Here is a 15,165-nt window from a genome sequence, read left to right as displayed (position 1 = left end):
TGCTTTCCCCAGCCCTACAATTAACTAACTCAGTGTAGTTGGTCTTCAGTCGAGAAACCAAGCCTGATCCCAGTACAGAATTTTGCTTTAAATTGCCTGTCTTTTTCTTCAATTCATCTCTGGAGGAAAAGGCTTTGAACACAGTGACTTTTCCCATTTCCAAGGGTAAGATTCTATGTTCGTTTTAAGAGAAAAATCAATTATGAGGTATGTTATCACCCTTTCAAATCTAGGCCTGAGGAATATGTGGTAACTCATACCATGGTGGCACATAAAATTTCATTTTCATCAAAGCACTGTGTCTAAGGAATGATTCACATGTCACTAATAGGGCATATGGGTGCAATAACTTCGCTAATGTCCCATTCTCAAAATGGACCCAGGGGAGCTTATTTGGAGAAAGGAATAAGAGGGATGAGGGAAATACGGCGGGAAATGTTGACTGCCCATATGTGGAATAATTGTAACCTAGAGCTCCCGTCCCTTGCCTGTGGGTAGGTCATACTCCATCAGGAAGGCCACATGGATGATGGATTAACACTGCAGAGATGCCAGCGTGAGGAGTCCCAGGCTGCTCGGATCATCCGGAACACTACAGCCTTATTCAGCCAGTTTGTCAGGTATGTTAGCTCCTTTCCTCCTCTACCTAGTGAGTTTGACTCTGTGGCCTTCCAACACCACCACCCACCTCCTTTTGATACTGTGAATGTTTTCAGGAAATAATGATACACCAGCAAAGAGTTTTACCATCAAGAGCTTGAGACTGAAACATATTTCCTACATAGGTGAACTCCTACTAGCTTCATCCTTTGTTCAACAGATGCCCAAACCCCATTAGTTACTCAGATTGGAGTGATGAATATCCAAGATCTTTGTGTGAAAATTAAGTGAAAAGAGTTGGAGTGCATAGGTCCATTTTATATTTGTGTGTAAAGAGAGAAAGAGCAAAGAGGAACTGATACACTCCCCCATGTGTTATGTAGAAAGGGTTTCTACAGTCATTCAGAATTGCTGCTATGGTTTGGATCAAAGTAGCTTTGCACTGGAAGCCTTGGGTTACCCAACTGTGGCTGCGGCTTAAATGGGAAAATTAACTGAACTGTCTGCTTGGATCATAATCCCTCCAGTCTAAATAATGCTTCCAAAACAGAACTCTGCAAATTGTTTTCACTGATTACCATGAGAAACTGATTCTGTTGTGAACTGTGCAGTGTTCCAAGACCATTCTTCTCTTGTAGGAAAATCTCTCTAAAGCCAAGGGGTGTAAATTGCATGTGTGAATTTGCATGAAATGATAACTTTTTTTTAGATCTTGACTTTTCTTGCTGTTGAAGGACTACAGTCCAAGGGATGTGTATTAGGAAATAGAGTAGCTGCCATTGCAGTTCAGAGTAAACTTTTACTTCTTGTTTAAGTAATAAGATAAAGTAGGTAGGTGGTTTAGCCTCGCTACTGGGGCTCAGGTTCCTTCCATCTTGCTGCTCTGACATCTCCCACAGATTCTTAAAGTTCTTCCCTGGACCAGAGCATCAGCATCACTTGCAAACTTGTTAAAAATGCAGATTCTCAGGTTTTACCTCAAACCCACTGAATCAGATACCCTCAGAATAAGATCCAGCAACTCATATTGTTATAGGTCCTCCAGGTAATGCTGATGCAGTTAAAGTTTAAACTTGACAATAGAGATCTTAACCTTGGCCACATGCTAGATGTATCTGGGGAGGTTTTAATACCCTGATGCCCAGGCTACGTCTTAAACCAATTGCATCAGAATCTGCAGATGTTGGATTCCAATGCCAGTATTTTATTGAAGCTCCCTAGGTGATTCTATTTTCATTCACATGGCCAAAATGTCCAGAATAGATAAATCTATAGAGGAAAAAAGTAGAGGCAGAAGTGGAGTTACCTAGGGCTGGGGTGTCTTAGGGGGAAGGGAGAGCAACTGCTACTGTGTAAAGCTTTTTGGAGAGCTGATGAAAACATTCTGAAACTGATCATGACAAAGGTTGCACAACTCTGAATATTCCAAAAGCTAGTGAACCATTGAATTGTGCTCTTTAAATAGGTTACTGTATGATATGTGAACTGTATTTCAATAAAGTTGTTATTTTAAAAAGTCAGTGGGAGTTATGTGCCTGACAATGGGAAAATTATTTTTAAACATCTTTATTGAGGTAGAATTTACATATTACAAAATTCATCCTTTTAAACGTACAGTTCCGTGAGATTTTATTTTTTGTTTTTTGTTTGAGATAGGGTCTCACTGCAGCCATTCCGCCATCCAAGCTCAAACTCTCCTCCCACCTTAGCCTCTTGAGTAGCTGTGACCACACATAAATACCATCACACCTGGCTAATTTTTAAATTTTTTGTAGAGTTGGGGTCTCACTATGTTGCCCAGGCTGGTCTCAAATTGCTGGACACAAGTGATCCTCTCACCTCAGCCTCCCAAAATGTTGGCATTATAAGCATGAGCCACCATCGCTGGCCAATTCAGTAAGTTTTAATATATTTATTTGCAGAGCCTTACAACCATCACTGCAGTTCAGTTTTAGAACATTTCCATCACTCCAAAAATATCTCCTATGCTCATTGCAGTTTATTCTAGTTGCCACCCACAGCCCTAGGCAACCACTAATCTGCTTTCTGTCTCAATTTAATACATTAAATTAATAAATCATAAAATATGTTGTCTTTTGAATCTGGCCTTTTCACTTAGCATTATATTTTTGAAGTTTATTCATTTGTTTCCTCACCTTTTTATTGATGAAGAGTATTCTTGTGTGTGTGTGTGCATGTATGTGTGTGTAGAGTGAAAGATCTATATAGATAGAGATGCACATATATCACATTTTATTCATTCAGTTGATGAACAGTTGATAGTTTCCATTTTGATTACTAAGAACAATGTTTCTATGGATATTAGTGTAAAAGTTTTCAGATATGGTTTCCATTTCTCTTGGGTAAATACTTAGGAGTGAAATTGCTGAGTCATATATAAAATTGTATAACTTTTTGTTGTATTTTTATTGTGGTAAAATATACATCACATAAAACTTATCATTTTAGCCATTTTTAGGTTTAGTGTCATCACTACTATCCATCTCCACGTTTTGATCATCCCAAACTGAAACTCTGTATTTATTAAACGAGAACTCCCTATTCTCTGTCTCTCAGCCCCTTATAACTTCTACTTACTCTCTGCTTCTATGAGTTTAACTATTCTCAGTACCTCATGTAAGTGGAAGCACACAATATTTGTCCTTTTGTGTCTGGCTTATCTCACTTAGCAAAATATCTTCAAGGTTTGTCCATGTCGTAACATGCAACATTTCATTCCTTTTTAAGGTTGAATAATATTCCACTGTATATAAATACCATGTTTTGTTTATTCAATTGCGTATGTTTTACTTTTTAAGAAAATGAAAATCTATTTTCCAAAGTGGATGTACCATTTTACATTTCTCTTAGAAATGTCTGAAGTTCCTGTTTCGTTACATCTTTTCCTACATTTGTTACTGTCTGACTTTTTGATTGTAGCCATACTAGAAGTAATATCATGGTGGTTTTAGTTTGAATTTCCGGAATGAATAATAATACTGGACATCTTATCATGTGCTTATTAGCCATTCATGTATCTTCTTTGGTAAAATGTAATTAAGTATTTTGCCTTTTTAAGTTGGGTCATTTGTCTCAAAATTTGAGAGTTCTTTGTATCTTCTGATTACAAATTTTTTGCCATATTTATGATTTGCAAATATCTTCTCTTGGTCTTTGACTTTTCTTCTCTTTTTTTTAAAATGTTGTCTTTTGAAGCACAAACATTTTAATTTTTTATTAAGTTCAATTTAACATATTTATGGATTGTGCTTTTGGTGGCATGTCTAAGAACTCTTTACCTTACTCAAAATCATCATGATTTTCTCCTCTGTGTTTTTCTAAAAGTTTCAAAATTTCAGCATTTACATTTAGGTCCGTGATCTATTTTGAGTGTATTTCTGTGCATAGTATGAGGTAAAGGTTTAAATTAATATTTTTGCATGTGGCCATATGGATATCAGATTTTTCCCTGCACAGTTTTCTGGAAAGACAATATTTCCCCATCAAGTTATCTTGGCACCTTTGTCAAAAGCCAAGTGATCATAAATATAAGAGTTCTTTTTGGGCGCTTAGTTCTGTTCCATTGATCTATATACCTGTCATTATTCCAAAATAACACTGTCTTAATTAATGTACCTTTATAGTAAGTATTGAAATCATGTACAGTGAATGCTCCAATTTTTTACTTTTCAAAATTGTTTTGGTGCTTCTGGGTCCTTTGTATTCCCATGTAAATTTTAGAGTGAGTTTATTAATTTTTGTCCAAAAAAAATTCTGCTGGAATTTTGATGGGTATTAAATTGAATCTAGAGATCAGTTTTGGAGGACTGTTATCCTCATTAAGTCTTCCAATCTACAAACATAAAATGTCTATTTATTCTTTAATTATTTTCGGGAAGATATTGTGGTTTTTATTATATGTCTTGCACTCCTTTTATGAAATGTATTCCTATGTATTTGATTCTTTTTGGTGCTATTACAAACAGAATTATTTTTTTGATTTCATTTCAGATTATTTTCTGGTATATAGAAATTAAGTTTTAAAAATATTGATCTTATGTCATTGACCTAATTGAAATTATTTATTAGTTCAGTGGGCTTTTTGGGGAGCAGGTGGATTCTTTAGAATTTTTTACATACAGGATTATGTCATCTGTGAATAAAAAGTGCTTTATTTTTTTCTTTCCAATAGGGATGCCCTTTATTTATTTTTCTTGCATGATTGCACTGGCTGGAACATCCACTACAATGTGGAATAAAAGTGATGTGAACAGACATTCTTGTCTTGTTCCTAATCTAAGATGGGGGTGGGGAGAGGGTGGGAAACACCAATTTTTCACCATTAAGTGTGATATTGACTGTAGGGTTTTTGTAGATACCCTTTATCAGATAGAGGAAGTTCCCTTCTATTCCTAGTTTGTAGAGAGCTTTTATCTTGAATGAGCATTAGATTTTTTCAAATGCTTTTTCTTGGTCTATCGATATGACCATATAGTTTTGTCCTTTGTTAATGTGGTTTATTACATTAACTGGTGGAAAATCGGGTATTGATGTTTCTGTTACTGTTGAATTGTCATCTTCTACTTCAATTCCATCAGTTTTTGCTTCACATATTTTGGTTTCTGTTGTTAGGTGCTTATATGTTTATAATAGATATGTATTTCTGATAAATTTGCCCTTTTGTAATTTTAAACTATTTTTCTTTTTTCTCTATGAACAGTTCTGTCTTAAGTCTATTTCATAGAGCCATTCCAGGTGTCTTCAATGTGCAGATTATGTTTTTTGTTTGTATGGCATATTGTCTTCAATCTTTGTACTTTTAACCTATTTGTGTCCTTGAATATAAAGTGTGTCCCTTGTAGACAACATATATTTGATTTTTAAAACTAGTCTGACAATCTCTCCCTTTCATTGGTATGCTTAATCCATTTATATCTAATGTAATTATATAGATAACTGGATTTATGTCTGCCACTTTGCTATTTATTTCTTATGTCTCTTTTGTTATTTTTTGGTCTTCTGTTCCTCCCTTACTACCTTTTTTTGTGTTAAATAGATATTCTCTAGTGTAACATTTTAATTAACTTGGGTTTTTAAAAATACTTTTTTGAGGAGTTATTTTCTTAGTGGTTGCTCTAGGGAACTTAATATATATTTAACTTGAAATAATCCACTTCAGGTTAATACTAACTTAACAAATAAAGCAACTCTGCATTAACATTTTTCCATTCTTTGCCTACTCCTTTGTGATAATATTGCCATATATATTACATCTTCATAAATTATAAGCTCAGCAACACAGTTTTATAATTATTTTATGAAGTTGTTTTTTGAATCAATTACAGGAACAAAAAAGAAAGATACATATTTTTATATTGTTTCTGGTATTTACCTACATAGTTACCTTTACCAGTGTTCTTTATTTCTTTGCGTGGATTCTAGTTACTGTTTGGTGTCATTGTCTTTCAGCCTGAAGGACTTCCCTTATTATTTCTTACAAGACAAGCCTGTGACTATTTGCTGATGGACCTGTGTGTGTGGGCTGAATGACAGTTGGAGGTTCAGGCAGTTTAGAGTTCTATCCTGGATTTTGTTTTCTGCTTGTGTGGGAATGAATAGATAGCTAGGGTCCTCTCCAGCTTTTCCCGAGCATGTGTGTGGCTTTGCCCACTGCCTACTCTGCCCTGTTAGAGCTGTTTTGCCATTAGGTGGTAGGGGGAGGGAGATGGAAGCATCAACAGGCTGGAACACCATAGATTCCGACTGTTCTTCCTAAGGCTCATTAAATTAAAAAAAATATATGTATATATATACACATATACACACACACACATACACACACACACACACACACACACACACACACACACACATATATATATACTGGGCTGGGCACAGTGGCTCACACCTGTAATCCCAGCACTTTGGGAGGCCGAGGCAGACGAATCACCTGAGATCGGGGGTTCAAGACCAGCCTGACCAACATGGAGAAACCCCATCTTTACTAAAAATACAAAAATAGCCGGGCATAGTGGCGCATGCCTGTAATGCCAGCTACTCAGGAGGCTGAGGCATGAGAATCACTTGAACCCAAGAGGTGGAGGTTGCAGTGAGCCAAGATCGCGCCATTGCCCTCCAACCTGGGCAACAACAGCGAAACTCTGTCTCAAAAAATAAAATAAAAAATAAAAATAAGATAAAATAAACACTTGATATTTTGTATGCCTTTAGTCAATTTCCAGAGTCCAGAGATTGTTATTTTGAAAGGTTTTGCCCAATTTTATTATTATTTTGTGTGAGAAAGGATTTACTGAGCTCTTTACTCAGCTATTAAGTCCCACCCTCAAGAGGGAAATTCTTGATTCTTCCAGGCGCAGGATATTTTAGAAAAAAAAGGACTAATGAAAAAATATCAATGCTGAGGGGGTGTGGGCTGCAAAAATTATAGTATTTGGATTTTGTGATAGCTAGGAAGTAAAGGAGAAAAAAACATTTTGGAAGTAGATTCTTCTTTCCCATCTCTTTTGAGAAACCAACTTTGTATGCTGTGTGTACACGGAAGCCTGGAGGAGGGATGGCCTTCTGGGAGCACATTAAGGCTAAGGAAATAGGGAAGGAACAAGAAAGAAAAATGAAGACGAAGAGGGTAAACTTTCATCATGCTATCTCATCATCCTCTGTAGAGTTGCTGGGAACTGTCCAGTAGAATGAACAGTGTGATCAATTAAGGAGTCTGAAAAACTCTGCTGAGGAAAAGATACTGTCAGCTGTCCTCTAAGTTTAACCTTAGAAGAGAGACAACAAATAAATCACTATGTTATGATAAATATTCAGAATCACCTGGGACCTCACTTGAATTTAATAAAAGAATTCATTGGCAAAGGCCCAAGAATATAGTGGGACAGGCTATAGGGAGCTGAAGAAGGTGGGAAGGGATAGGTGCCAACTGTAGTTATTTCTGAGTTGAGGCTCTGACTTATCTCTATACATTGGGCTTTACTCTCTGAGGTTCTTCTAGAGTAGAATATGAACGCCATGATGCTTTCCAGAAGCCATGTCTGTTTTCACCGTTGCTCCCCATGCCAAGCGTGTGATATGTCTTATTTTTTGAGGACGGAATGATTCTGCCTTAGTCTAGTGGAGGACTATAATATTCATGTTTCTTCAAGGGGCAAGATGAAGTAGCCCAGCAATGAGAACCCAACAGACAGAAAATTAGACCTGAAGGACCCTGGCAATCAAAGACTGCCTTTTCTATTTTCCAGGTGCTAAATGGAAGCATAAGAGGCTTAGCGGCAACCCAAATATCACACTGATAATAGCAGTGGCAAGACTGAGACCTGAGATTTCCAACTCCCTGTATGGTGCATTTGCTGCCTCAGCAAGCTACAAAAATGTCTATAAGCCTCTTGCTGTCATCTTTTCCTATCATGTAAAGAATTATTCTTGACCACCCTCGGTATCTCTAGTAAAATGAAAGTGTTTTTAAAACAAAAAGCAAAAAGCAAGCCCTGGAACTAGACCAAAATATTGAGGAAAATGTATTCATTCCTTCACTGGATTCAGAAGTGGGAAGTTCTATCGAATTGAGTTTCATACTGCCAAGCCTTCATCTCATGTACTCATGGCATTCTCTTCCCCACTATTTTTGTGTCTAGTAATATCCCAGGTAGTCATTTGCAAACACTAACTGAGAACTTACAACGTGCCAGGCACTGCTAGGAGTTGAATACACACTGTTGTGCCTCCCTGCCTATGATAAGCTTACAGTCTCCCATTATTCCTTCCCCATTGCATGCACTTGGCATTTTTAATACAAAATTGGAATGATCACCTCACAGCCCGATTGCTTTCAGAACTTTCTGAGTCTTTGGGCCCAGATGAAAATCTTCCCTTAGCATGTATGCAGATTAATATTTAGCAGTTGGTGAATAAGCAAATATACTGTGAATGCCTAGGAAAGCTCATTAGAAATTGGCCATCAAGAAGAAGTCGTGCTAAATGCTCTAATTAAAAGACACAGAATGGCAAGCTGGGTCAGTAGTCAAGATCCATTCATATGCTGTATTCAAGAGACCCATCTCACGTGCAAAGACACGCATAAGCTTGAGATAAAGGCCCGAGGAAAATTTACCAAGCAAATGCAAAGTGGAAAAAAGCAGGGGTTACAATCTTAGTTTCTGACAAGACAGACTTTAAACAAACTAAGATCAAAAAAGACAAGGGCATTACATAATAATAAAGAGTTCAATTCAACAAGAAGAGCTATCTTAAATATATGTGTACCTAATACAAGGGCACCCAGATTTATAAAACAAGTTCTTAGAGACCTACAAAAAGACTTAGACTCCCACACAATAATAGTGGGAGACCTTAACACCCCACTGTCAATACTAGATCATTGAGACAGAAAATTAACAAAGATATTCAGGACCTCAATATCAGTTCTGGATCAAGTGGACCTGATAAATGTCTACATAACTCTCCATGCAAAAACAACAGAATATACATTCTTCTCAGTGCCACATGACACTTAACTCTGAAATCAATCACATAATTGCAAGTAAAACACTTCTCAGCAAATGTAAAAGAATTGAAATCATAACAGTGTCTCAGACCACAGCAAAATCAAATTAGAACTCAAGAAACTCGCTCAAAATCACACAACTACATGGGATGTGAACAACTTGCTCCTGAATGACTCCTGGGTAAATAATGAAATTAAGGCAGAAATCAAGAAGTTCTTTGAAACCAATGAGAACAAACAGACAATGTACCAGAATCTCTGTGATGCAGCTAAAGTCGTATTAAGAGAGAAGTTTATAGCACTAAATGCCCACCTCAAAAAGCTAGAAAGATCTCAAATTGACATCCTAACATCACAACTAAAAGAACTAGAGAACCAAGAGCAAACAAACCCAAAAGCTAGTAAAAGACAAGAAATAACTAAGGTCAGGGCAGAACTAAAGGAGATAGAGACACAGAAAGCCCTTCAGAGCATCAACAAATACAGGAGCTGGTTTTTTAAAAAAAATTAATAAAATAGACTGCTAGCTAGACTAATGAAGAAAAGAGAAGAATCAAATAGACACAATAAAAAATGATAAAGGGGATATCAGCATGGACCCCACAGAAATTGAAACAACCATCAGAGAATATGATAAACACCTCTATGCAAATAAACTAGAAAATTTAGAAAGAATGGATAAATTCTGGACATATACACCCTCCCAAGACTGAACCAGGAAGAAATTGAATTCCTGAATAGACCAGTGATGAGTTCTGAAATTGAGGCAGTAATAAATAGCCTACCAACCAGAAAAGCCCAGGACAAGATGGACTTAACAGCTGAATTCTACCAGAATTCTACCAGGTACGAAGAGGAGCTGGTACCATTTCTTCTGAAACTGTTTCAAACAATTGAAAAGGAGAGCCTCCTCCCTAACTCATTTTATGAGGCCAGAATCATCCTGATACCAAAACCTGGCAGAGATGAACAAAAAAAGAAAACTTCAGGCCAGTATCCCTGATGAACATCGACGTGAAAATCTCAATAAAATATTGGCAAACCAAATCCAGCAGCACATCAAAAAGCTTATCCAGCATGATCAAGTTGGCTTCATCCCTGGGATGCAAGGCTGGTTCAACATATACAAATCAATAGATGCAATTCATCACATAAACAGAACTAAAGACAAAAATCATATGATTATCTCCATAGACACAGAAAAGGTCTTTGATAAAATTCAACATTTCTTCACAGTTAAAACTCAATAAACTAGGTATTGATGGGACATACCTCAAAATAATAAAAGCCATTTAGGACAAACCCACAGCCAATATCATACTGAATGGGCAAAAGCTGGAAGCATTCCCCCTTGAAAACCAGCACAAGACAAGGATGCCCTTTCTCACAACTCCTGTTCAACATAGTGTTGGAAGTTCAGGCCAGGTCACTCAGGCAAGAGAAAGAAATAAAGGGTATTCACATAGGAAGAGAGGAAGTCAAACTGTCTCTGTTTGCAGATGACATGATCCTGTATCTAGAAAACCCCATCATCTCAATCCAAAAGCTGCTTAAGCTGATAAGTAACTTCAGCAAAGTCTCAGGATACAAAATCAATGTGCAAAAATCACAAGCATTCCTATACACCAACAGCAGACAAGCGGAGAGCCAAATCATGAATGAATTCCCATTAATACTTGCTGCAAAGTGAATAAAATACCTAGGAATACAGCTAACAAGGGAAGTGAAGGACTTCTTCAAGGAGAACTAAAAAACACTCCTCGAAGAAATTAGAGATGACTGAAATGAATGGAAAACATTCCATGCTCATGGATAGGAAGAATCAGTATCATGAAAATGGCCATACTGCCCAAAGTAGTTAATAGATTCAATGCTATTCCCATTAAACTACCATTGACATTCTTCACAGAATTAGAAAAAACTACTTTAAAATTCATGTGGAACCAAAAAAGAGCCCATATAACCAAGACAATCTTAAGCAAAAAGAATAAAGACAGAGGTATCACACCACCTAACTTCAAACTATGTTATAACGCTACAGTAACCAAAACAGCATGATACTGGTACAAAAACAAACACATAGACCAATAGAAGAGAATAGAGGACTCAGAAATAAGACCGCACATCTACAACCATCTGATCTTCGACAAACCTGACAAAAACAAGCAATGGGGAAGTGATTCCCTATTTAATAAATGATGCTGGGAGAACTGGCTAGCCATGTGCAGAAAATTGAAACTGGACCCCTTCCTTACACCTTATACAAAAATTAACTCAAGACGGATTAAAGACTTCAATGTAAAACCCAAAACTATAAAAACTCTAGAAGAAAATGTAGGCAATACCATTCAGGACATAGGCATAGGCAAAGATTTCATTATAAAAACATCAAAAGCAAATGCAACAAATGCAAAAATTGACAAATGGGATCTAATTAAACTAAAGAGCTTCTGCACAGCCAAAGAAACTATCATCAGAGTGAACAGACAACCTACAGAATGGGAGAAAATTTTTGCAATCTCTCCATCTGACTAAAGTCTAACATCCAGAATCTACAAGGAACTTAAATTTACAAGAAAAAAAACTCATTAAAAGGTGAGCAAAGGACATAAACAGACAATTCTCAAAAGAAGACATTTATGTGGCCAACAAACATGAAGAAAAGCTCAACATCACTGATCACTAGGGAAATGCAAATCAAAACCACAGTGAGATACCATCTCATGCTGGTCAGAGTGGCAAGTATTAAAAAGTCAAACAACAGATGCTGGCGAGGCTGTGAAGAAATGGGAGTGCTTTTAAACTATTGGTGGGAATGTAAATTAGTTCAACCATTATGGGAGACAGTGTAGCAATTCCTCAAATACCTAGAACCAGAAATACCATTTGACCCAGCAATCCCATTACTGGGTATATTTCCAAAGGAATATAAATCATCCTATTATAAAGATACAAGTGCCCATATGTTCACTGAAGCTCTAGGCACAATAGCAAAGACATAGAATCAACCCAAATGCCCATCTGATAGACTGGATACTACAAAATACAAAAAAAATTAGCCGGGCGTGGTGGCAGGCGCCTATAGTCCCAGCTACTTGGGAGGCTGAGGCAGGAGAATGACATGAACCTGGGAGGCGGAGCTTGCAGTGAGCCGTGATCACACCACTGCGCTCCAGCTGGGGCGACAGAGCGAGACTCCATCTCAAAAAAAAACAACAACAAAGAAAATGTGGTACATATACACCATGGAATACTATGCACCCATAAAAAGGAATGAGATCGTGTCCTTAGCAGGGACATGGATGGAACTGGAAGCGATTATCCTCAGCAAACTAATGCAGGAACAGAAAACAAAGCACCACATGTTCTCAGTTATAAGTGGAACCTGAACAATGAGAACACATGGACACAGGGAGGGGAACAACACACACTATGGCCTGTGGAGGGGTGGCGGGTAGGAGGAGGCAGAGCATCAGGAAAAATAGCTGATGCATGCTGGGCGTAATACTTAGGTAAGGGGTTGATAGATGCAGCAAACCACCATGGCACACGCCTGTGTAACGAACCTGCACATCCTCCACATGTATCCCAGAACTTAGAATTAAAAAAAAAAAAAAAGTCCTCGTGATGTTACTTGCACATTGAGCCAATTCTCAATCACTCAGGGCCTAATGATGCAAACTCACAAGAGGTAGGTCTATTTCCCGTTCCTCTTCATAGCCTGTGCCCTCTGAGAGGCTCCCAGGTGTACCCCTCAAGGAGATGGGGAAATGAAGGGTCATTTTGTTATCTGTAGTGCTTTGTATTCTCTCTGTGTTGAAGGGGTTTAATTACAAAAAATTGGGAGAGATTAAAACAGAAAAAGAGACAGAGACACTTGCGGAATAGGAGGAACACAACAGGGAGAGAGAGATGGAAGGGCAGGTAATGTGGGATTGGGGAACACCAAGAAACAAAGAGGGACAGACCTCAAGGCAGACAAGAGGGATGTTTGAGAGATAGGGGACACTGAGAAAGGAGGGTGATATTCAGAGAGGGAACACAGGGAGAGGAAAGTCAGATGAAAGGACCACAGATACAGAAAGTAAAGGAAACATCAACAAATGGAGTGAGGGAAAGCAGGCATGTACACAGAGAAACATGATGAGAAAAACACATGCAGAGAGCTCAGAAGACACAGAGATGTGGAGGGGGTACAAGAGGAGAGACAAAACTAACATGGAGATAGAGGCAAAGACCCAGTGATAGAAATCCTTCCAGCCTTATGATTAATCAATGCCAAGAAGGTGTGATTGTTTAAAAGAATCGTGGGTTAAGAAGTTTATTTTTTCTAAATGTTTTTATTTAAAAAAAAAATGTGTGACAGACAACCAGGGGTAAACGGAAGGGGAAGCATCTGCTATAGATAGAAGAGTCACTGTCACAATCACAGTTGAAATTACCGCTTTAGATTACAGGGAAATCTTGATTAGACATTCAGTGAATACCCATTGACGCTATGTGCTGAAATATTACAATAATATTAACAGGATGAGTTATAAGTTGCTTGAAAATAAATGTGCTAAAAGGAGTCATTTCCCTTTGTTTATGAAAATAGCTTTAAACTTGAATGTGAATATTTCCTTCTGTTGCTCTGTTATCTGGGAAACTTCATTTTGTAGCTGCTGGTACAGTGGCTGCCCAAGGAAGCAACTCATGGTGCACCATGGGGGGCTGTTAGGAGCAGGACCCAGTGGGTGTCCATCAGGGCCCTGCTGCTGGCTGGTGCCTAAACCATGTCAATCTCATGGTTTTTAGCGGAAACAATCGCACGGCTGCCCCCATCACCCTGCCTATAGAAGAAGTCCTGCAGACCCTACAGGACTTGATCGCCTACTTCCAGCCCCCGGAGGAGGAGATGAGACATGAAGACAAGCAGAACAAGCTCCGCTCACTCAAAAACAGACAAAATCTTTTCAAGGAAGAGGTAAGTCGAAAAGTGAAAAGTTGAAATTCACTTTGTGTCCAGAGCTAGAATATCCCTATGACTGCAACTTAGCTTTGTCTTTCTGCATGCACGTGTTTGTGAGACAGCCAGAGGACGAGAGAGATTTGGAAGCTGGGAAATTGGAAGCCAACCTTCTCTGTCCACCAAACCTGGTTACATTAGCAATGGCCGGCACGTTCAAACCAGATTACATTTTAAAGCTTCAGTGCCACATGTGTATCAAATATACATTTTCAGTAAATTTCAGCTGTGAGAGCATGACATTGGCTGTGATTCCCAAGTTTTGGGAAATGTTAGAATTACCTGGGAAATCTGTTTGAAAAATACAGATGCCTGGATTCTACCATATTAAGAATACCTGAGAAGCTGGTTTAAAAGACACAGAAGATGCTAAGTCTTATGTCAGAATTCAGCATCTGAGTCACTGGGAGTGGGGCCTGGCCATGCGGAAAATATCAGCTAGGGTCTTAAGAGACCCAGGACCTCATTCTGGCTCCATCTCCAGCTGTGTGTGACCACAGACAAGTCACAAGCCTTTTCCAGACTCGGAGGTGTGACGATTTAGTGCCAACAGGCCATGGTTGTACTTCTGGGCCTGCCATGCCTGGGCACAGGGCTTGTCAATTGGGCATTTCCAAAGTTAGTGGTGTGGGATGTAAACCATCCCAGCTCAGTCTTCTGATCTAACCAGACTTTGGCCCCGGGGCATTCTCTATGACTTAAAGGCTACTGAAATTCCATTTACCATCTCCCTCCTATGCGCTAAGAACAGCTAGCACAGATTTTTACTGAGTGGCATAGTATTTCAAATTAGCTAGAAAAGTGGTTGAAGATCCTCTTATAGTGTTATTGTCTCTAAATCCCACCTTTTTTCACGGGGGGTGGTGGGGGGAGGTAGGAAGCAAGCATGGTTGTTTTGTGCATCTGAATGGAACTTGAACTTACTTGATATTTAAGAGAAAAATAGGTACTATATCCAGAGCTGTTTCTGGGTGAGTCAGAACCACTTCACACCAGACTGAAAGCAGGTTTTTGTGAAACTCATTCACCC

At 38.3% G+C, this 15,165-nt stretch overlaps 1 protein-coding gene across 1 annotated transcript in view; it reads left to right on the top strand.

Annotated features, from left to right (window-relative positions):
• Nucleotides 1-15,165, top strand: part of RYR3 (ryanodine receptor 3) — a 564,315-nt gene that overhangs the window by 264,037 nt on the left and 285,113 nt on the right. The window contains exons 12-13 of the mRNA XM_058427349.1: nucleotides 499-620; nucleotides 13,925-14,093. Coding sequence (XP_058283332.1) covers nucleotides 499-620; nucleotides 13,925-14,093 — 291 coding nt within the window. The remainder of the gene's footprint in view (nucleotides 1-498; nucleotides 621-13,924; nucleotides 14,094-15,165) is intronic.

This window comes from Hylobates moloch, unplaced genomic scaffold, assembly GCF_009828535.3.
Source record: "Hylobates moloch isolate HMO894 unplaced genomic scaffold, HMol_V3 SCAFFOLD_14, whole genome shotgun sequence".
Classification (NCBI taxonomy): domain Eukaryota; kingdom Metazoa; phylum Chordata; class Mammalia; order Primates; family Hylobatidae; genus Hylobates; species Hylobates moloch.
The sequence above is the reverse complement of the archived record's forward strand: the minus strand, read 5'-3'. Positions and strand labels throughout refer to the sequence as shown.